Source organism: Jaculus jaculus, chromosome 4, assembly GCF_020740685.1.
Source record: "Jaculus jaculus isolate mJacJac1 chromosome 4, mJacJac1.mat.Y.cur, whole genome shotgun sequence".
Classification (NCBI taxonomy): domain Eukaryota; kingdom Metazoa; phylum Chordata; class Mammalia; order Rodentia; family Dipodidae; genus Jaculus; species Jaculus jaculus.
Genome location: NC_059105.1, coordinates 154,833,258 through 154,857,483, shown reverse-complemented (window position 1 = coordinate 154,857,483; position 24,226 = coordinate 154,833,258). Strand labels below are relative to the sequence as shown.

Genomic DNA, 24,226 nt, shown 5'->3' with positions numbered 1-24,226 from the left:
AAGCATCTTTGTTTCTACCACATCAGTGACAATTACAATGACTTGTCCACTGCTTTCCAGACTGTTCTATGCAGCTCTTTATGAAACTCAGTTCTTTTAATGTCAACATATGTATTCTAAAGCACTAATTACAAGAACAAAAATAGGCAACAACAACAAAACTGAGCTGGAGGGATGGCTTAGTGGTTAAGGCACTTGCCTGCAAAGCCAAGGGACCCAGGTTCAATTCCTCAGGACCCACGTTAGCCAGATGCATGAGGGGGTGCACCCTTCTGGAGTTCATGTGCAGTAGCTAGAGGCCCTGCCATACCCATTTTCTCTCTCTCTCTTCCCCTCTCCCTCCCTCTTTCTCTGTCAAATAAATAATAAAATATCTTTTTAAAACTGATGCTATGAGAAGATAGGAATAAAATACAAAACAAGTGTAAGTGCAATACCAACAAGCACAGTATGAGTTAAGTGTTCCAATAAAAAGATTGTCAGATTGCACAAAAATATATAATCAATTATATTCTACTTTTAAATTCTTTTTTTTTTTAATGCATGAAGATACAGAACTTAAGGGAGGTAAAGATAGTGTAACTGTCAGCATGAGACAGTCTGTTGTGAGAAAAACATTTCATACTGAAAAGTCAGCTCATCGAGGTCACCTAATAGCCCTAAATATTTATGTACCTTCAAAGCTTCAGAATACATAAAACGAAAACTGTAGTAAAAAAATAGACAATGCACAATTGTAGTCACCAATGCCCCTCTTAATTTATAAGAAATACAAAGTAAATCAGTATGGATATACAAATTTGTAAACTTTATTTATGGATGTTCCAGTGCCTCTTGTTGCTACAATCAAGAACCAGATGCCTTTTTTTGTTTTGTTTCTGCATCCAACATTCATGGGTAACTTGGAAATTCAACCCACACTGGCAGGCTTTGTAAGCAAGCATCTGTAAAACCAGTGAGATATCTATCCAGTCCCAAAATGCATAAAATTTGAAATCACCAACCAGTATGACCTAATTGACAGAATATAAACTTGCAAGTACACATGGAGCATTCAAATTATATAATCATGTTATCTGTCCCCAAAGAAGTCAAAATTATCAGAAAATTGTGGAAGATCCCCCAATTGTTTAGAAACAATATAATCCTTGAATCAAGGAGATTAATATTTTGAACTGAATAAAAATGGAAATGGTTATGCAATTAAATCAGTATTCTAGAACAAATTAACACTACTAAACATTTATATTCAAAATGAGTAAAGGTCTCCAATCAATGAACTGGGCTCTTAACTTTCATTGTGCTGGGGACTGATTCCAGAGCCTAACACTTGTGAAGCAAGTGGTCCATCAATGGCCCAATCCCTCAGAATCCATTTATTTAAAAACAGTAAGAAAAGGAGTACATATCAGACCCAAAGTAAGCAAGAGAAATGACTGAATGTTAGCAAAAGTTCTGTGAAGGTATTTCATCTTCAGACTGTGATTGAGAGCCCATGCAAATTATCACACCTGTTTTCCAAAATTCCCAAGTCCTTTTAAGAAGCCAGCAGACCCTAATAACTAGTCAGGTCACAAAAAAAAAAAGGTTTGAGGCTCAATTCCCCAGGACCCATGTTAGCCAGGTGCACAAGGGGGCACACGCATCTGGAGTTCATTTGCAGTGGCTAGAGGCCCTGGAGTGCCCATTCTTTCTCTGTCTGCCTCTTTCTCTCTGTCACTCTCAAATAAACAAAAATTTTTTTAAAAAGAGTTCTTATGTGTTGGTTGAGGAATGCAAGGTTGGTTTGCCAATACAGATTAGCACTAATGTTTTTTTTTTTTACAATAGTGCAAAAGGAATAGATACCAAGTGGAAGCTATTCATTGAATTGTAGTCCTTTTCTGGACTGATAATGTGACACAATATCATAGCATCCAGCCAGCCTTGTTATCAAAGGGGTAAACCAATACTCTACAATATCCTGTGTTCTAATCTCTGGTGTTTAGTAAATTGGAAGCACTTTTTTTTTTGTTTGTTTTTTTTTTGAGGTAGGGTCTCACTCTGGCCCAGGCTGACCTGGAATTCAGTATGTAGTCTCAGGGTGGCCTTGAACTCATGGTGATCTTCCTACCTCTACCTCCTGAGTGCTGGGATTAAAGACATGCACCACCATACCCAGCTGGAAGCACTTTTGACTGTCAAAACATATGACAGGTTTATCAGAATTTAACCCTACAGAAAGTCAAGAAGCATCTAAAATAAACTAAGGTTAAAAAGATAAAAATAGGGCTGGAGAGATGGCTTAATGGTTAAGGCACTTGCCTTCAAAGCCAAAGGACCATGGTTCGATTCCCCAGGACCCACATAAGCCAGCTGCATAAGGTGGTGCATGCATCTGGAGTTCAGCTCTCTCCCTTTCTCCCTTTTTCTCAAATAAATAAATAAAATTTTAAAAGAAAAAGGATAGAAATTATTCCTAGAATGGCACCCTTTTTCAGTATAAATACTACCACAGGAATACAAAAGAATTTGCCAAGTGGGTACAGGATGTCTGTCAACCAAGTTATAAAAGACTGCTTTCCTAAGGGCTGAGACTATGGCTCAATGGATATAGTACTTAAACATGAGAAACTGAGTTCAGATCCCCATTACTTCTGTGTGGTGGTTCATGCCTATAATGTCAACACTTAGGAAGGCAGAGACAACCCTCAGTGTTTGAAGGCTAGCTGGTAAGTTCTATGAGAAACCCTGTCTTATAAAAAAAATAAGATGGAGAAGCCATAGAGGAAAAACACTGAACATTGAGCTGTGGTCTTCATAGGTTCAGACACACACCAAGATCAGCACTTTTACACTGTTTTTTGTTTTTGGCAAATTAACTATGGAATAGGCTGCAAAGACATGCCTACTTCTTCCTGGAGACACACTGTCTTTTCTAACTATTTAATGTGTGAAGAACCAACCTCCATCATCTCAAAGGCAAGCCCTGTGAAAAAAAATGAAAGTAAAAGCCAGAAAAAAAGAAAGAATTCAACAAACGGCTGGGGATGCATATCAATGGTAGAGTGCAGAGTTAGCAAGCACAAGGCATTGGGTTCAATTCTCAGCACCATCCTCCCCACCACCCCAGCAAAAAAAAAGAAAATTTTAATACATAATTGATCGTGTTGTAGGCTATCATCCTGTCTTGTGACATAAGTAAATTTTACGGCTTTTTCATCTCCACTGCATAGAGATCTGATCGCTTCTGTCTTAAAATGGGTATTTGCTGCCGTATTTCAGCCAACTTTTCCAGGTCTGAAAAAATAGGAAAGTGCATGATCAGTAATTCTCAACTACTTATTAACAAAGGAGGTTGACTGCCCAAACTGTAAAAGGGGCCAAAGTCTCAGCAAGTGACTTAAATGCAGATGACCAGGCACTGGGCCTGGGTCATTTGAATACAGAGTCCAGCAGAGCCACAGCTCCAGGGCTCAAGCTCAGAATCAGACCTAGAATAATCCAGTGTGAGTGAGTGGGGGACAGAACAGAACCTTTTTAAGTGATTCAATCTTCAACAGCTACAGAAGCTGGCCTCAGAGTAGTGAGGAAGTAAGACCTGTACTGCAGAAGGGGAAATCTTACCTATGTCTGAATACAGAATCGTTTCTTCAGTGCCAGCTTTGGCAAGGACCTCTCCCCTAAAGAGATACAGAGGAGAATGAGTTGGTCTCCACTCCTGTCTGGTGGCATTTAAGACCTCTATATTGTCCTTTCCTTTTTGTATGGGAAGTTGGTGTGTGTGACAGCACTGATGAACACAGCTGCCTTCCAAGCAATTGACCTGGCTTTAGTTCCTGGCCAACACACCAAAATATGATACAGGAACGCGAGTTGTCTTTGAGAGCATCAGAGCCTTATCTTGGCTCTTAGTGGGCAATAATTCAGGAGCTAGTGTGTCAGAAGCTTAATGGGCACACAAAGCTTTCACTGAATTAGTGGCCTCCAGATTCTTAAGAATTTCAACAACAACAAAAAAAGAAATGATTATTTTCCAGAGGACTCTGTCATAATAAACAATAACAATAAATAATAATCCGACATAATAGCTTATCAGATGGCCACAAACATCCTGGCATAGATGAGTGCAAACACTGCCACTAATGTCACTTAATTAAATCTCTTCTGTTTTCATTCTTGCCCATCTGTCCTACCATATTCAAAGAGCCCCCTCCATGGAACCCCAGACACCTATCCAACCTCACCAAATGCCAGAGGGCCACAAACCCTGCAGAAGAAATGGAAAGGCAGATGCTGTACAATTGCCGTGTGCCAAGAAGCAGCCAGCCGACCCATGAGTAACAGGCAGAACAAGCTGTGGAACAGGGAGCCTGTCGTGGATGTCCTCCGTGAGAACCTCCCAGCCAGCTGAGCCCTTCCCATCCTCCAGCGTGCGTGCGTGCGTGTACACTCACACCCAGAAGAAGCGTGGAATAAAGTGACTTTAGATCCAAAGCCCTTGATGCAAACCCCAGTGCTAGCCACTGTAATTCTGTGAACTTGAGTTGTACCATCTATAAACCATGCTTAATGAAGACAAGTCTGAGTTCAGGTTGAGATTCCCCGTGTCAGAGTGTGCTGTAAATTGTACACATGCAGTCACTGGCCACAAGGGATTATTTGTACGTGTAACTAGACAGACTTAACGATACATTCACTGAGCGACAAGGCCAGTTTCCTTTACTGAGCCTGTCCCCCGTGTCCTGGGAGCAAAGTACTTGCTCTGTTTCTCATTCCTGCCCTACAACTAGTCACTCAGTCTAAATTTTAACCAAAGTCATGAATTTAGGAACCACTTTTACTAAAATCGCTTGTTTATCGTGTGTGACTAACAATGAAGGTTCCTTAGATAAGCAAAATGAGGACTGAGGCCAGGCACTCATCAGGTGAGCAGGATGCTTTATTTCTCAAATGGTTTCACATGGATGTTTCTCTTATGACTGTCAACATGTGTGTAAAAGGGAGTAAGGAGCTGGAGGGGGCTGGTCAGGATCCAAACTACTTACTCAGCTGTCATCTTTCAATCTCCCATGAACATACTCACCAAGGATTCACAACGGTGCTGTGTCCCCAGGCCACATAAGAGGCTTTGTCATCCCGCGCAGGAGAGGCTGTGGCCACATACACCTGATTATCAACGGCCCTGTAGTCGATGGACAGAAAGCAGGCAGCTTAGAAATTATGAATCATTAACATTCATAGGACATTACCTATGAACCCTCTGGGAGACAACACGGGGGCTGGAAGGAAACAAGGGAAAGGCTGCAGGATGTTGGAATGAGACGGGGTATTTTGGAGTAAGACATCAAAAATGTTGTAGAGATAACTGCTTTCTGGTAGGGAACCGAGGGCTCCTCCCGAGCAGGAAATTCAGGCCCGACACTATAAACCTGGACAGAAGCCTACATCTGGGGATGTCACAGGTCCTGGGGCAGCTGCCACTTTTGTTTTGCTTCAAACTGCCTTCTGAATGTTTATGTTCATGTCCATACTTCGCCCTTGCTGTCAGCTTTGATCAGAGAAGCTTCTCTTTGCAGTGTGCTTGCATCACTTTTTGCACCTGGCTTTATATGGGTAGCTGGGCATTGAACTTGGTTCAGTAGGCTATACAAGTAAGCACCTTTAACCACTGAAGCCACCCCAACCCCCAGAATTTTTAAAGTTAAAAGTTTATACACACACACACACACACACACATATGTATGTATGTATGCAACACACCTTTTCCCTTCCGCATTACATACCCTTCTGCTACGTGTGCTCCACTACCAAGCTTTAGAGAACTAAGTGCAAGGTCGTTCTCCATGGGTCGTAAGAACAAGAGCTTATGATGAATTTCTTGGCAGAGTATCACTAGGACTTTAAGGATGGCGGGGAACATGGATTAGAAACACCAAGCAGAATGGCACAATCTGTTATATAGAGACCACAACTCTCTCTGGAGCAGATGGCCAAAAGTAGTCCTTTGTATTCTGTTTGCTTCTGAAACTCTGAACATGTAAGTTTTATGGCTCTCAGTTTCTCTGCAAGTTTCTGGAAATTCTTTTAAGAGTGACCAATCCATACCGCACCAAAGAAGAATGGAATCGCTGCTCAACTGATGCACTGAGTGCTCTTCAAAATACAAGTGCCACAGGCCTCAAAATCCTTGAAGGTGGTGTGTTGGCTCATGAGGGGAGAGCCTAGCAGACAGCCTCCCTGCACAGTCATCCTGTCCAGCTGCATGGGAATGCCAGGGCATGCTAGTCAGGGCCAGAATTCCATGTCAGGAAGGCTGGAACTTCAACCAAACTGGTAATCATTCCACAAGTAAGAAACAAAGATGCCTCATTCTTTTCTTTCTTTTTTTTTTTTTTTTGTTTTTTTTGGCTTTTCAAGGTAGGTTCTCACTCTAGCCCAGGCTGACCTGGAATTCACTATGGAGTCTCAGAGTGGCCTCAAACTCATGGTGATCCTCCTACCTCTGCCTCCCGAGTGCTGGGATTAAAGGCGTGCGCCACCACACCTGGCTTGCCTTGTTCCTTTCTTACCGGCCTCGCTGAAGCAGCTCCCAGTGGGCTGGTCCAGTGGTCATATTGAAAGCTCCAGGATATACCAGCAGCTGGCAGCCTTGGGAGGTGAAAGGCAAAGAAAAGTGACACAGATGAACTCAGCAACATCATCCTCCCTTCATTCCTTAGCCAACAAGGCCAAACTCGAACTTCCCCAAGCACAAAGAGTTGTCAGTCTAGTCAGACAGTCAACAGCACTAAGGTATGTATCTGAATCTTTAAAGAGGTACATACCTTTTTAAAAAGCCACAAAAATACTGATGGATAACCCATATCAGTACTTCACTTTAAAAATGTGGAGCGGGCTGCAGAGATGGCTCAGCAGTTAAGGCGTTTGCCTTCAAAGCCAAAAGATCTTGGTTTGATTCCCCAAGGCCCACTTAAGCCAGATGCACAAGGTCGTGCATGCAGCTGGAGTTCGTTTGCAGTGGTCAGAAGCCCTGGTGCACCCATTATCTCCTCTGTCTCTCTCTCTCCCTCCCTCCCTCTTTCCCTCTCTGAAATAAATAAATAAATATATATATATTTTTGTGAAAAACAGTGAACTGTCATTCAAACTTTCCTCAGCACAAGATGGTCAGCACCATATAGACAAGAACCAAGTGATACTATGGATAGTAAAATTAGGTGCCGAAAACCTTTTCTCATATGCACTGATAAGGCTGGAGAGACCCTAATGAGGCCAGTGTGCATATATCATCCCTACCCACTAAAAAGCAGTCAGACCAACCTTACCAATTTACTCTGTCAAGTGACAGTGAACTACAAGTTACCATTACTGGCCTAGTAAACACTGAAATGTGTTGAGGACCATCAATGGGGCTTTACAAGGTTTTTCCTTGGTCCTACTTCATATAGTTTTTACAAGGAAAGTAAAAACCACACTACTTTAGAGAAAGTGATGGATCCAAGGTAGTGTGCCAAGTAAGGGGAAAGAGTTGGAATCACAACCCACATCTTCTGACTTGGCTCAGTATGCATTGCAAACACCAAATTTTATCCAGACCAAAATGTTACTGACTACATATCTGAGTGCTGACATCTACAAGAATATAGACCATTGCGCCATTCCTACTGATCCCGAAGTGATTCCTATATAAGAATAGGTGGAGTTAAAAGGGTAAAGGGGACATTTAGAAGTATAGTTTCTGGGCTGGAGAGATGGCTTAGCAGTTATGGTGCTTGCCTGCAAAGCCTAAGGACCCAGGTTCAACTCCCAGGCCCATGTAAGCCAGATGTATAAGGTCACACATGCACACAAGATCACTCATGCATACAAGGTGAGACACATATCTGGACTTCAATTGCAGAGGCTGGAGGCCCTGGGGCTACAATTCTCTGTCTCTCTCTCTCACTCTCTCATAAAAAAAGAAATACGGTTTCTGCTTTAGCTACATGGCTGTATAAAACACACACACACACACACACACACACACACACACACACACACACACACCCATACCATTCCTATACAGCAGAAGTCTGATTAAACAGAGAGAAATAGAGGTGCTCGACATGGAAAAATTAAGACTCTGTCCCCAACATTTTATACCTGTGCGCAAAATTTTTGTTCATTTGAAGCAAGTCTATGCTAAAGGATCCCTTCATGTCACAGAGACCACCCCAGAACCAGACCTCCAAACCACCACCTAACCCGCCTCACCTCTCTGTGCGTAGATCTGGGCAAGCTCCGCAAAGCGCATGTCGTAGCAAATGCCCAGGCCCACTTTGCAGTAAGCTGTGTCAAGACAGAAAATGCACAAATGAAAAGTTAACTTCTGTAGTTGTCACAATGCACACAGGGAAGAATTAATTCAGGACCCTGCATGGAGACATTTAAAACATAAATCCAGTGCTATTCAGACTTCTCTTCAAAGACACCATTTACACCATCAGAACGGCTGTGAGAAATGCAGCATAACTGAATGCTCATGATCTAAGTAGGATGTATCAATCATGGCCTAAAAGGAAGACTCTAGATGCTCTCAGAGGAGGCTGTGACCAAATGGAAGAGCAAACTTGTGCCAAAACCTTGGTTTTCCATTCAGTCCAAACTTCCTAGACCTTTCACTGTTCTCTTCCTTCCTCACTTCTGGTCTTTCAGTCAGGTTATGTGCAGAAGTTGGAAACAGTCACAAAAGGAAAAGAAAGAAGAGCTGGGCGTGGTGGCGCAGGCCTTAAATCCCTGCACTTGAGAGGCAGAGGTAGGAGGATCACTGTGAGTTCAAGGCCACCCTGAGACTCCACAGTGAATTCCAGGTCAGCCTGGGCTAGAGTGAGACCCTACCTCAGAAAACCAAAAAACTAAAAAACAAACCAAAAAAAAAAAAAAACAAAAAAAAAGGAAAAGAAAGAAACGCCTGCTTCTCTTTTGCAGGATTACTAAAAGAGTCAAATTTATCTGGTACGTACGAGTATCAAATGTGGAGAAACTATCACCGGGACTCAACGTTTTAGATTCTTGAAATGTGATTTTCCCAGGAACATCAATGTCAAACAGATGGATCTGCATCACAAATAATGGGTTTGGTTATCTCTTATCCAGCAGGGTTCACGGCAGTAATGACAGATACCTCTCCGTGGTCAGATACAGAAGTGCTCTACGACTTACTATCCAAACAGCACCCACGCTGCCCTTAATGCACACACAAGCTGGCTGACACCTCACTGAAGGAAATTCTGTCTACCACAGGAAACTAGGAAAAATGGTACTATGGGTTTTATAACCCAATTTCTTTTTTTTAAATTTTTTATTTTTTTTTAATATTTGATTTATTTATTTGAAAGGTGAGCAGGGGAGAATGGGTGCGCCAAGGCTTCCAGCCACTGCAAATGAACTCCAGACACATGCACCACCTTCTGCAATTGGCTTATGTTAACCCAATTTCTATATGGGTGTGTAAGCCAGTGTTCAAATTCATTATGGAACATACTGTGCTGATTTTTACTCAGTATAAATCCAAAGTGAAGACTTCTCAGAATCAGAATCAAGCTGACAGATAGGCAGGAAGGGTAGAGAGTGAGCAGGACTCAGAAACAGGTAAGCCAGGTGTGGTGGGGCACGTCTGTAACCTTAACCATCAGAAGGCTGAGGCAAGAGGACTGCTGCAAGTTTGAAGCCATTCTGAGTACATAATGAGTTCAAACCCAGGCTCGGCTACAGAGTGAAACCAGATGGACAATGTTCACAAGAATGGTGCATCTTGAGCAGGGGAGATGGCAATAGGTAAAGTGTTTCCTTCACAAGCTTGAGGGTCTGAGTCTGACCCGCAGAACCCATACGGAAGTGCCAGGTGGCGGCATGCACCTGCATTTGGGAGGTGGAGACAGGTGGATCCTTGGGGCCAGCCAGTGTACTAATTGGTGAGCTGCAGACCAGTAACAGACCTGTCTCAAAACAAAAAACCAACCAAACAAACAAACAAAACAAAAAAACAAATAGCTAGGCATGGTGACACAAGCCTTTAATCCCACCACTTGGGAGGCAGAAGTAGGAGGATTGCCATGAATTCAAGGCCACCCTAAGACTGCAGAGTGAATTTCAAGTCAGCCTCAGCTAGAGTGAAACCCTACCTTGTAAAACCAAAAAAAAAAAAAAAAAAAACACCAAAAAAGGTAGACAGTGTTCCCAGGCAATAACACTTGAGGTTGTCCCTGACCTCCACACATGCATACATGTATATCTGTAAACACATGTGTGTCCACACATATAAACACACATGCATGTATACATGTATTTCTGTAAACACATGTGTATCCATACAAACACACACATACATAAAATATAATGCATCTCTTCTAAATGAGTCTTATTCAAGAAAAACAAAAGTGATTTCATATCAGAAAAATCAGTTATCACTAACACACAACACAGAAGGAAGTCACGATCATCGTAACAGATGTACACTGAGACTACACTGGTGATTACATGCAGAGCCTTGAACACGTTACACAAGCCTCCCACCACGGAGGAACAGCCCAGTCTTCACTGATCGACTTCTATACCCAGTCATGATTCAAAAACACAACAGAAGGGCTAGAGAGATGGCTTAGTGGTTAAGGCACTTGCCTGCGAAGCCTAAGGACCCTGGCTTGATTCTCCAGGTCCCATGAAAGCCAGATGCACATGGTGACACATGTGTCTGTGGTTCATTTGCAATGGCTAGAGGCCCTGGCAGGCCCGTTCTCTCTCTCTCTCTCTCTCTAATAAATAAAAATATCTATTTTAACAAAACAGAAAACTCTTCTAAAAAGGGAAAATTTTTAATCAGAAAAAGAATTACATTTAAAAATTCTCAATGGATGGGGATGGGATATGATGGAGAATGGAATTTCAAAGGGGAAAGTACCTTGGAATAAACCTAACCAAGGAAGTAAAGAATCTCTACAATGAGAACTTTAAAACACTCAAGTGAGAAATTGCAGAAGACACTAGAAAGTGGAAAAACATCCCTGTTCCTGGATTGGAAGAATCAATATTGTGAAAATGGCAATCTTACCAAAAGCAATCTATACATTTAATGCAATCCCTATCAAAATTCCAAAAGCATTCTTCATGGAAATAGAAAAAACAATCCAAAAATTCATTTGGAATCACAAAAAACCTCGAATGTCTAAAATAAAACTGAGCAACAAAAATAAGGCTGGTGGTATCACCATACCGGATTTTAACCTATACTACAGAGCCATAGTAACAAAAACAGTGTGATACTGACACAAAAACAGACATGTAGATCAGTGGAACAGAATAGAGGACCCAGATGTAAGTCCAGGTAGCTATAGCCACCTGATATTTGATAAAAATGCCCAAAATAGTCATTGGAGAAGAGACAGCCTCTTCAACAAATGGTGTTGTGAAAACTGGATATATATCTGTAGAAGGATGAAAATAGATTCTTCTCTCTCTCCATGCACAAGAATTAAGTCCAAATGGATTAAAGACCTTAACATCAGACCTGAAACTCTGAAACTGCTAGAGGAAAAAGTAGGGGGAAACCCTTCAAGATGTTGGTCTTGGCAAAGACTTTCTGAATACAACCCCAATTGCTCGGGCAATAAAACCACAGATTAATCACTGGGACCTCATGAAATTACAAAGATTTTGCTCTGCAAAGGACACAGTGAAAAAAGCAAAGAGGCAACCTACAGAATGGGAAAAAATCTTCGCCAGCTATGTATCTGATAGAGGATTAATATCTAGGATATACAAAGAACTCAAAAAGTTAAATAATAAGGAATCAAACAAGCCAATCAAAAAATGGGCTATGGAGCTAAATAGAGCATTCTCAAAGGAAGAAATACGAATGGCATATAAGCATCTAAAAAAATGTTCTACGTCACTAGCCATCAGGGAAATGCAGATTAAAACTACATTGAGATTCCATCTCACTCCTGTCAGATTGGCCACCATCATGAAAACAAATGATCATAAATGTTGGCGGGGATGTGGAAAAAAAGGAACCCTTCTACACTGATGGTGGGAATGTAATCTGGTCCAGCCATTGTGGAAAACAGTGTGGAGGTTCCTAAAACAGCTAGAGATTGATCTACTATATGATCCAGCTATAGCACTCCTAGGCATATATCCAAAGGACTCATCTCATTTCCTTAGAAGTACATGCTCAACCATGTTTATTGCTGCTCAATTTATAATAGCTGGGAAATGGAACCAGCCTAGATGTCCCTCAACAGATGAGTGGGTAATGAAGATGTGGCACATTTATACAATGGAGTTCTACTCAGCGGTAAAGAAAAATGAAGTTATAAAGTTTGCAGAAAAATAGATGGACCTGGAAAGGATTATACTAAGTGAGGTAACCCAGGCCCAGAAAGCCAAGCGCCACATGTTCTCTCTCATATATGGATCCTAGCTACAGATGATTGGGCTTCTGTGTGAGAATGAAAATACTTAGTAGCAGAGGCCAGTAAGTTGAAAAGGAGACATAAAGGGTAGAGAAAGGAAGGGAGGAGGATACTTAATAGGTTGATATTGTATATATGTAATTACAATGATTGTAATGGGGAGGTAATATGATGGAGAATGGAATTTCAAATGGGAAAGTGTGGGGGTGGGGAGGGAGGGAATTACCATGGGATGTATTTTATTATCATGGAAAATGTTAATAAAAATAAAAAATAAAAAAAACAAAAACCAACAACAACAAAATTAAAAGTTAAATGAAATTAAAAAAAAAAAAAAACTACATTGAGATTCCATCTCACTCCTGTCAGATTGGCCACCATCATGAAAACAAATGATCATAAATGTTGGCAGGGATGTGGAAAAAAAGGAACCCTTCTACACTGATGGTGGGAATGCGATCTGGTCCAGCCATTGTGGAAAACAGTGTGGAGGTTCCTAAAACAGCTAAATATTGATCTACCATATGACCCACCTATAGCACTCCTAGGCATATATCTGAAGGACTCATCTCATTTCCTTAGAAATACATTCTCAACCATGTTTATTGCTGCTCAATTTATAATAGCTGGGAAATGGAACCAGCCTAAATGTCCCTCAACTGATGAGTGGATAATGAAGATGTGGCACATTTATATAATGGAGTTCTACTCAGCAGTAAAGAAAAATGAAGTTATGAAATTTGCAGAAAAATGGATGGACCTGGAAAGGATTATACTAACTGAGGTAACCCAGGCCCAGAAAGCCAAGTACCACATGTTCTCTCTCATATGTGGTTACTAGCTACAGATGATTGGGCTTCTGCGTGAGAATGAAAATACTTAGTAGCAGAGGCCAGTAAGCTAAAAGGGAGAGAAAGGAAGGGAGGAGAGTACTTAATAGGTTGATATTGTATATATGTAAGTACAGTGATTGTGATGGGGAGGTAATATGATGGAGAATGGAATTTCAAAGGGGAAAGTGTGGGGGGTGGGGAGGGAGGGAATTACCATGGGATTTTTTTTTATAATCATGGAAAATGCTAATAAAAATTTTAAAAATTAAATAAATAAATAAATAAATAAATAAAAATTGCTTTCCTTCTGTGAGTGTAAACTACACAACGACAAGTATTTAACAGTACACCAGAGATCCTACACAGAACACTGGCGAAAGGAACACCTAAGGCAGAAGACACTGCCACCATTCTCTTATTAGACAATTGGCACTCAAGAAAAGCTACAAATAAGCCAGGTGTGGTGGTGCATGCCTTTAATCCCAGCACTCGGGAGGCAGAAGTAGGAGGATCACCATGAGTATGAGGCCAGCCTGAGACTAAAGAGTGAATATCAGGTCACCCTGGGCTAGAGCAAGACCCTACCTCAAAAAAGAAAGAAAGATAGCCAGGCGTAGTGGCACATGCCTTTAGTCCCAGCACTCGGGAAGCAGAGTTAGGAGGATCGCCATGAGTTCAAGGCCACCCTGAGACTACATAGTGAATTCCAGGTCATCCTGGGCTAGAGTGAGACCCTACCTCGAAAAAAAAGAAAGAAAGAAAGAAAGAAAGAAAAACTGATAACTGACCAAGGAAAGCTACAAATAATGCTGGGTGGATGGCTTAGAAATCTGCTCAGTAGAAAGGAAACCATTAGGCCAGGCATGGTGGCACACGTCCTTAATCTGAGCACTCTGGAGGCAAAGGTAGGGGGATCACCTGAATTCGAGGCCACCCTGAGAATTCAGAATGAATTCCAGGATAGCCTGAGCTATAGTGAAACCCTACCTTGAAAAACAAAACAAATAAACAAACAAACAAAAAAAGGAAACCATAGCTAGAACTGGAAATCAAGTCAGAATCCTATGGCGACATAGATTATTATGGACTCCAATGAGAAGCTTCCACTGTTCTTTGGTCAAAACTGAGGCCACACTCATGAAAATCTCTCTAAATTAACAATGCTTATACCTTTTAACCTATCCTGATCTCACTCTCTGTTGGAGAATCTGGTTTTCTTGCTCAGAAAGCAGCGGGAACCAAGGACAACCAAAGTCGATCAACAGGACAGGGACGGCTGACTCCCTGTCAGCGGGTGAACCGCCCCCAGCGCAACAGCCAGAGCCCCGGGTGAAATCGCAAGGGTGAAATTACAAGGGAACTGGCGAGATGAGCAAGAGCGCACCTGACAACCCTGGCCAGGGTGATGAAGACGGACACTGAGGACGCTCAGAATGCACCAAAGCAGAAATCCAGAAGCTGCTGAGAGCTCAGCACTGAAGCTGACTTAAAGCACACCCACCAGGGCTCAGGGAAGTTTGCAGAAGAGGGGGTGGAAAGAATGTAAGAGCCACAGGCTGGGAGGGGATATCCAGAGGCATCGCTCCCCTCCCCCAACAATGGCTGACTGCTGCTCTCACAGCTCGGGGGTGAACACCAGCAATCCCACGGCCCCTCAGTGGAGTGGGGGCAGGGAAGAGGGGAATGATGGTACCAACACCTGATGTATCCATACAAAGTTTCTACTTAATAAAAAAAGAAAAATCACTGTAAATACATAAAAGCATATGACAACCATAGCATAAATAACAGATGGGAGAGGGACCTGTAAGATTGCAAGGGTCCTACATTTCACATAAAGTGAAACAGGATTCAAGTAGACTAACATCTGAAGAATTCAAGAATGCTCATTTGAATTCCTAGGACAACAACTAAGCAATAGAACAAGAGTGACTGGAGGTAGAATTCAGTGGTAAAGTATATGGTCAGCATATATGAAGCCCAGTTCCAACTCCAACATCCACCCAAGACAAAAAACAAAAAGAAACAAGGGCTGGAGGGATAGCTTAGCGGTTAAGGCACTTGCCTGCAAAGCCTAAGGACCCAGGTTCAATTCCCCAGTACCCACATGAGCCAGATGCATGAGGTGGCACATGCGTCTGGAGTTCACTTGCAGTGGTTGGAGACCCTGGAGCACCCATTCATTCTCTCTCTCTACCTCTCAAATAAATTAATTAAATAATAATAATAATAAAGCAGCAGCAAAGGAGTACAACTAAAAAGTCAATATTTAGACTAAAATGGAGTCCTAAGAAATACTAATACAAGAAAACACACAAAAGAGAAACAAAGGGGAAAATACCTGTATACCTGACTTTAGTTGTATCATAATCACATTAGGTATAAATGGACAAACCACTCTGGTTAAAAGGCAGACATTGGCTGGGCATAGCTCCTTTAATTCCAGCACTTGGGAGGCTGAGGTAGGAAGATCATTATGAATTCAAGGCCAGCCTGGGACTACAAAGTAAGTTCTAGGTCAGCCTGGGCTACAGTGAAACTCTACCATGAAGAAAACTAAGGCACACACTGTGTATATGAATAGAAAGTAAAGCTCACGTATATGCTTTCCTTAAGAGAATTTAAAATGTAGAGACACATGCAGATTGAAAGACAAAGAATTAGATAAATATGTATCAGGCAAGTAACAAGCATAAGAAACAGGAGTCAGTGTAGTATCAGCAGAGGCAAAGACAAAAAAGAGGGCAAGACATGATGATAAAATGATTAATTCATCAAAAACTTAATAATCCCAAATGTATATGCATTCAACAAAAATGTTAACTAAGCTGGGTGTGGTGGTGCACACCTTTAATCCCATCACTTGGGAAGCAGAGGTAGGAGGACTGCCATGAGTTTGAGGCCACCCCAAGACTATATATATAGTGAATTCCAGGTCAGTCTGAGCTAGACTGAGACCCTACCTTGAAAGAAAAAAGTGTTTCACAAAAAAAGATACCAAAAGCTATACATGATGTGACTCCCTATATAAGAAATGTTCAGGGCTGGAGAGATGGCTTAGCGGTTAAGCGCTTGCCTGTGAAGCCTAAGGACCACGGTTCGAGGCTCGGTTCCCCAGGTCCCACGTTAGCCACATGCACAAGGGGGCGCACGCGTCTGGAGTTCATTTGCAGAGGCTGGAAGCCCTGGCGCGCCCATTCTCTCTCTCTCCCTCTATCTGTCTTTCTCTCTGTGTCTGTCGCTCTCAAATAAATAAATAAATAATTTTTAAAAATTTAAAAAAATAATAAAAAAAATTAAAAAAAAAGAAATGTTCAGAAAGGCAAATTCACTGAGATAAAGTTAATTAAGCCAGGCATTGTGGCACATGCCTTTAATCCTAGCACTTGGGAAGCAGAGGTAGGTGGCATTCAAGGCCACCCCAAGACTATATAGTGAATTTCAGGTCAGTCTGAGCTAGAGTGAAAGCTTACCTCAAAAAAAACAAAACAAAAAAAAATAATAATAAGTTGGGCTGGAGAGATGGCTTAGCAGTTAAGCGCTTGCCTGTGAAGCCTAAGGACCCTGGTTCGAGGCTCGGTTCCCCAGGTCCCACGTTAGCCAGATGCACAAGGGGGCGCACGCGTCTGGAGTTCGTTTGCAGAGGCTGGAAGCCCTGGCGCGCCCATTCTCTCTCTCTCTCCCTCTATCTGTCTTTCTCTCTCTGTCTGTCGCTCTCAAATAAATAAATAAATAAATGTTAACTCACCCCAAATTAATCTTAATGCATTCAATGAAATCATAATACAAATTCCTAGACGTTTTCCTCAGCAAAAGTTGACAGGCTTAGTCATTGCATTTACATATGAACCGCCGCTGCATCAATCAGTAAAGTGTGTGATGTATGTACAAAGCGATCAAACGATCTGGGACTTCATAGAACAGTTTTTGTTTGTTTGTTTTACTTTGGTTTTTTGTTTAGTTTTGTTTTGGTTTTTGGTTTTTCGAGGTAGGGTCTCACTCTAGCCCAGGCTGACCTGGAATTCACTATGGAGGCTCAGGGTGGCCTCGAACTCACAGTGATCCTCTTACCTCTGCCTCCCAAGTGCTGGGATCAAAGGCGTGCACCACCATGCCCAGCTGTCTTTGTTTATTTTTAATGTACACGCTATGTGTGTTTGTGTGGGTAGACCAGGCATCAACAACAGGTCACCAATCACTTTCCATCTTTTTTTCTTTTTTTGGAGACAGTCTCTTTCACGGAATCTAGAGCTTACAGGATTCCCTGTCTCTACCTCTCTAGTGCTCTCCTTACAGGCACATGTCACCTTCCCCGGCATTTATGTGGGTTCTGAAGATGCAAACTCATGTCCTTATCCATAAGCACTTGACTGACCGGGCCACTCTCCTGCCTTCGTAGCCAGTTCGTCAGAAGCGATGAGGCTTGCACGTCCTCTGCTTACCTTTCTGTGCTTAACCAGTAAGGTCCCATCAGGCCCAAACACAGCACAGGTGTTGTACAATTTCCCAGCATCCTCCTCCGGGATGGAGCCTTTCATTAAGAGAAGAAATATACAAGCGCACAAAATAATTAGAATCAAAAGGAGTGGAGCATTATTTTGTGAAAACTGAATAAAAGCCTGAAAAGATGTCATTTATATCGCATGACAAAATTTATCGTAAGCATTCTTTTTCCTTCTTGAATGTATTTTTCAGTGATAAATTTCAAAGTGTTGATGAAATATAGTTAGGTCAGATGCCAAAGACGCAGGTTTAAAAAGTAACCCAGCTGTTCCTGAAATTCAGTCATGATCTTGAGTAACAGTTAATATGTAACAGTAGAGAAAATGAGCAATTTCCCGTTGCTCAACTTAATTTCATCAACTCCTACAACAAAACAAAAGCCCAAAGGCCTCTAGGTTAGAAGGTTAAGATGCTGGACTCACCATTACTGAACAGCCCCATCCATGGGCTCCTTACACAGCTCTGACTCATTGTGATCAATATTTAATGACAAAGAAGCAATCTTCTTTGCTATACTTACTTAACAGAGGTTTGTTGTACTTTTTTTTTTTTTTTTTCAAGGTAGGGTCTCATTCTAGCCCAAGCTGACCTGGAATTCACTCTGTATTCTCAGGTGGCCTCCAACTCATGGTGATCCTCCTACCTCTGCCTCACGAGTGCTGGGATTAAAGGTGTGTACCACCACGCCCGGCTTATACTTATTTTCATATTAGCTTCTAGAACATGGATATGATTTCTCTTTCCTTATGCCTACTGTACTGTCCTCCTTCTACAGAAGACCTCACCAGTATCAGTATGGTGTATCTTTCTTCAGTATGTACCAGGCCTTCACACACATAACTTCATGGTGCAAGTATATAATCATATCTGTGAGGAATTAATCCAAGTGGAGGAACCTGTTCATAGTTATGCTAAACTTGAATTTTTTTTTTCTTTACATTTAACAGTATATTTTTAAAAAGTGGTATAGGGCTGGAGGGATGGCCTAGCAGTTAAGGCACTTGTCTGCAAAGCCAAAGAACCCAGGTTCAATTCCCCAGGATCCACATAAGCCAGATGCACATGGTGGTGCATGCTTCTGGAGTTCCTTTGCAGTGGCTAAAGACCCTGGTGCACCCATTCTCTCTATTAATCTCTTTTTCTCTCTCTTTCTCTTTCAAATAAATAAATTTAAAAGTAAAAAACAAACAACAACAAAAAAAAAAAACAAAACAGTGCTATAGATAGGTATGGTGGCACACGTCTGGAGTCTCAGCACTCAGGAGGATCGCCGTGAGTTCAAAATCAGCCTGGGACTATGGAGTGAGTTCTTAGTCATCCTGGACTCCAGTGAGATCCTGCTTCCAAAAATAGAAAGAAAAAAACTACATTTCTAGATAATAAATCTATCTCATACGTTTTGTTTCCTTTTATTCATACCCCGGACAGACCTTGAACTAGCAATCCTTCTGCCTTGGCTGCCCAAGCACTGGGATTACAGGCGTATACCATTACACACAGCAAACTGTCTTTCCAAGGACTGAACTGCATTCCACAGTCTAAGTGTAACAGAAGTCATTCTAATGTTCAGGTCATCGTACCACATGGCAGGAGTTACCTCCAATGAGATATATGCTGCATTCCTTTGCTACTTCAGACAACTTCTGTGTGCATTCACCAGGAATCTTCTCTGCATATTCAGGGAAATATTTTGTGCCATATGGAGAATTAAAGCATTCCTAAAATAATGTAAAGAGAGAAGTGAAAAACAAAAAACTACAACAAATCATGCGACCCATTTTAAGGTCCTGCAGCTACTTATGACTCTGCTGTCACGTGACTAGATAAGACACAGCTAAGGCAAAGCCCGGGGTGAAGAGCGAGTCTAAAGACAGAGTAGACAATTACCCTCGGAAGGGCTACAGGAAACAAGTCCCGTGAGCTCAACAAATCCTGGTCAAAAAGCTAGACTTTGAGCCGGGTGTGGTGGCGCACGCCTTTAATCCCAGCACTCGGGAGGCAGACGTAGGAGGATCTCCGAGAGTTCGAGGCCACCCTGAGACTACATAGTGAATTCCAGGTCAGCCTAAGCCAGAGTGAGACCCTACCTCGAAAAACCAAAAAAAAAAAAAAAAAGCCAGACTTTGTGTCTACAAAATGACAAGTCTCTAGCCTTGAACATTCAGACTCCACCACACATCAGGTTTACTGAATGATTTTGGATACTGGGATGAATTACTGATTTCAAAATTATGCCAATTATGTAATACAATAAAAGCTACGTTAAACCGGGCGTGGTGGCGCACGCCTTTAATCCCAGCACTCGGGAGGCAGAGGTAGGAGGATCGCCGTGAGTTGGAGGCCACCCTGAGACTCCATAGTGAGGACCTTATCTCGAAAAACCAAAAAAAAAAAAAAAAAAAAAGCTACGTTAAAAAAAAAAAGTTCTAAAGTCATAAAGGTTAAGACATTTGCTCATCTCTAAGCCAGCTGCTTCTAAGTTTCCTATTGATATTACCACTCTTTTTTTATTTTTTCGTGGTAGGGTCTCTGGTCCAGGCTGACCTGGAATTAACTATGTAGTCTTAGGGTGGCCTTGAACTCTCAGTGATCCTCCTACCTCTGCCTCCCGAGTGCTGGGATTAAAGGTGTGTGCCACCACGCCCGGCTTGATATTACCACCCTTATCCTACTTAGTCTTTCATGGGCTGGGGCTCTGGACAGGCTATATGGATACAGACATGACACATGTCTTCAACAGCTCTCTGACTTATTAGAAAACAATAGGCAACAAGTACTATATAAATGCATATAATTCTAGCACTCTGGAGGCCAAGGAAGTTCAAGGTCATCCTAAGCTTCCTAGCAACTTCAAGGACAGCCTGGGCTATATGAGACCATGTCTCAAAAAAAAAAAAAAATACAACTAAAAAGTACTTATTAAATTTTACTTGAAATTATTTTGTATTTCATGATATTGCCTATGTATTAGGCACCATCGAAGAAACTCAGGCCCAAAGGATCAATGGCTGGCACATGATGAATATCAGATAATCGAGTGCTTCCACTCCTGGACAAAAGCTGTTACTCTCGGCAACATAAGCCAACAGAGACCATGCTTATACACCCAGCACTGATGAGTCCATGCGGTAAAAGAAACGGGATTAACAGGAAGACCCAAAGCTTCCTTGAAGGAGACTCGGGCTTACCCAGGCACTTTCTCTGGGGCTGACCCTGCCTTTGCTGACACACAAATGTGATACCAGCTTTAGCTGGAAACCACCAGCTTCCTAAATGTCTCAAAACAATTTTTCAGGGCTGAAGGGATGGCTCAGTGGTTAAGGCATTTGCGTTTCACTCCCCAGGACCCACATCAGCCAATGGGTCACACGCATCTGGAGTGCATTTGCCATAGCTGGAGGCCTTGAGATGCCCATTCTCTCCCTCTCTCTCTCTTTTTCTCCCTCTTTAAATAAATAAATATTTTTAAAAAAAATTTCAGTCGTTTTTAAAAAAACATTAGAAGGCCAGAGAGATGGCTCAGCAGTTAAGGTGCTTGCCTGCGAAGCACAAGGACCCAGGTTCAATTACCAGGACACACATAAGCCAGATGCACAAAGTGGTACATGTGTCTGGAGTTCATCTGCAGAGGCTAAGGCCCCGGTGCGCTCATTCTCTCTTTCTCTCCCTCTCCCTGTCTCCAATAAAATAAAAATAAGTAAAAATAGGGCCGGGCATAGTGGTGCACACCTTTAATCCCAGCCATGAGTTCAAGGCCACCCTGAGACTACATAGTGAACTCCAGGTCAGCCTGGGTTACAGTAAGACTCTACCTTGAAAAAACAAACAAAACTGAATAAATAAATAAACTTTAAAATAAGTAACTTAGAGCTAAAACCAACATGTTCTGGTTCTAAGCAAGCATGTAAGGAACCAAGTAAGCACAGGACAGTGAGTATTTTTATCTTCAGGTAAGTCTTCAAATATATTGGACTTCTGTATCCCTCACCAGAACAAAGTAGATGACTCTGTAGTTTAAAAACCTGTAATCATGTTAGCACACGTGATGACAAAGGCCCTTGATAAAATCTGGTGGCAAAGACACAACAAGCATGGAGCAATACCAGCGCTCCGAAGTCGCTGCTGGGGCCGGGACGTGAGAGGCCACCTGGTCTAGAGCTGCTCCCGGCAGATGGTAGCCTCCATACTCACCGGCAGAGAAACCACCTTGGCACCCTGCTTTGCAGCCTCGCGGACAAGGCTACAGGCTCGAGTGATGTTATCCGACTTCATGGAAGAAACTTGAAGCTGGATGAGGGCCAAGCGGAAAGCTGAGGACAAGATTAAACAAAAACAGTCACCAGGGCTGGAGAGATGGCTTAGCGGTTAAGCGCTTGCCTGTGAAGCCTAAGGACCCCGGTTCGAGGCTCGGTTCCCCAGGACCCACGTTAGCCAGATGCACAAGGGGGCGCACGCGTCTGGAGTTCCTTTGCAGTGGCTGGAGGCCCTGGCGCGCCCATTCTCTCTCTTTCTCTGTCACTCTCAAATAAATAAATAAAAATAAACAACAACAACAAAAAAAAACAACACAACAGTCACCAAATCTGACCAGTGAACTCAGACAGGACTGTTGTTCTCCACAGATGGCATCGGACTTGTGAAAACCAAGACAGGCGTGGTAGCACAGGCCTTTAACCCCAGCATTAGGGAGGCACATAGGAGATCGCTGAGTTTGAGGACAGCCCGGGACTACAGAGTGAGATGCAGGTCCGCTTGGGCTACCGTGAGGTCCTACCTTGAAAAAATAAAGTAAAATAAGACGGAACATGAGTAAAACACCCATCATCGACCTCTGGCCTCCACATACGTGTGCACCCGCATACATGCACACATACCACACACACCTATATATCCACAAAAAAAGCATATATGAAAAGTAGGATGTCTCATTCCTTGCTTTATCCTAAATATAGCGAGAACTAAACTGAACAGTGAATGCTGCTTAAAACAGTTTCAGAATCTGGGTGAAAACAAAGGACACCTACACAGGAAGCAGGACATGGCACTACTCTGAGGCAAAGACCCCAAAATATCATCCTGCCTGACTACCGATCTCTTACACCTAGATGAGGGGCTGCCTCTGCTTCCGCGGGAGGGAAAGACACAGCTCACCACACTAGGTGGACAGCTCCCCACTCTCCCGCAATCCCACCCACGGGACAAAGGTCTCGGCCCAGGCCCGAGACTACTCCACATTCTGCAATATTCCCCTCTGCGACCCGTGCTGAAGCAGGGAAGATTCCAGCACGTGGGGCTTCTCCAAGCTGGGCTGCTAATATGTAAAATGAAGGTACGACTTCCGAGACCCCTGACTGCCTTCGTAGAAAGATAATCTGACAACGAAGAGGAACCATGGGAGGAGCTGTGAGAAACCTCCCTGTAAGTGAAGGGGCTAGCATGGGAATAACACTTAAAAGGCACACGCCGGACCGTGTGCACGGAGAAGCACTTGCAAGGTAACATCTGCTGCAGACGGGGAAACAGGAGCTGCAGGGGAAAGCTGCACAAAGTGGCCCCGCAACCGGGAGGAGCGGGACGGCGGGGCGCGGGGGTCGGGCGCACAGAACCGGAGCCCCCGGACCGCCCGCCCGTGCCGGCCGACAAGCCGGGAGCGAGCCCTGGCGGCCTGGGGATCAGGCCCGGTGGCCTCGCGGCCCGCCAGGCACCTGCCGTGCCGGGGAGCGGGCGGCAGGAGGCGGCCCGGCGCTCCCCAAGGCCACTTACTAGCCATGGCTTTCCCGGGAAGGACCATCAGCCGGCCGCGCAGAGTCCGCTCACCGGCACGGCGGAGCGCGGGGGCGGGGCCTGCTGGCACGTCGGGGGCGGGGCCGAGCCGCACGCTGGGGGCGGGCCCTTGTCGCACGTCGGGGCGGGGCCTGATCGCGCTCGGGGGCGGGGCCGAGTCGTACGTCGGGGGCGGGGCTGAGCCGCACGTCGGGGGCGGGGCCTGATCGCACTCGGGGGCGGGGCCAAGCTGCGCATGTCCAGGCTCCGCCGCTGCTCCACCTCCAGCCTGAAGCCTTTAGAGGCACCCTGTGCATCTGTCTTATGTGGGTACCAGAGACTCAAACCTGGGTCCTGGGTCCTTAGGTTCCACAGCCCTTAACCGCTAAGCCATCTCTCCGGTCCTAAATTGCTATTTAATTTTGTTTGTTTTTGTTTATTTGAGCGTGACAGAGAGAGAGAGATGGGGCGCGCCAGGGCCTCCAGCCACTGCAAACGAACTCCAGATGCAGGCGCCACCTTCAGCATCTGGCTTACGTGGGTCCTGGGTAATAGAGCCTTGAACCAGGGTCCTTGTGCTTCACAGGCAAGTGCTTAACCACTAAGCCATCACCCTAGTCCTTGCTATTTAATTTTTTCTGTTTTGTTTGTATGTATGTATGTATGTATGTGCACATGCACATGCCTTGTCAG

At 43.4% G+C, this 24,226-nt stretch overlaps 1 protein-coding gene across 1 annotated transcript; it reads right to left on the bottom strand.

The window, feature by feature from the left end:
- Positions 1 to 787: 787 nt before the first annotated feature.
- Positions 788 to 23,618, bottom strand: Nit2 (nitrilase family member 2). The gene is made up of 10 exons (XM_045148166.1): positions 23,534 to 23,618; positions 21,962 to 22,080; positions 19,368 to 19,488; positions 17,710 to 17,798; positions 8,985 to 9,078; positions 8,236 to 8,310; positions 6,552 to 6,630; positions 5,066 to 5,164; positions 3,607 to 3,662; positions 788 to 3,279 (listed from the first exon to the last, which is right to left on the bottom strand). The coding sequence occupies exons 1-10, from the start codon at positions 23,559 to 23,561 to the stop codon at positions 3,188 to 3,190; spliced, it is 852 nt and encodes a 283-aa protein (XP_045004101.1). The 5' UTR covers positions 23,562 to 23,618; the 3' UTR covers positions 788 to 3,187.
- Positions 23,619 to 24,226: the final 608 nt, after the last annotated feature.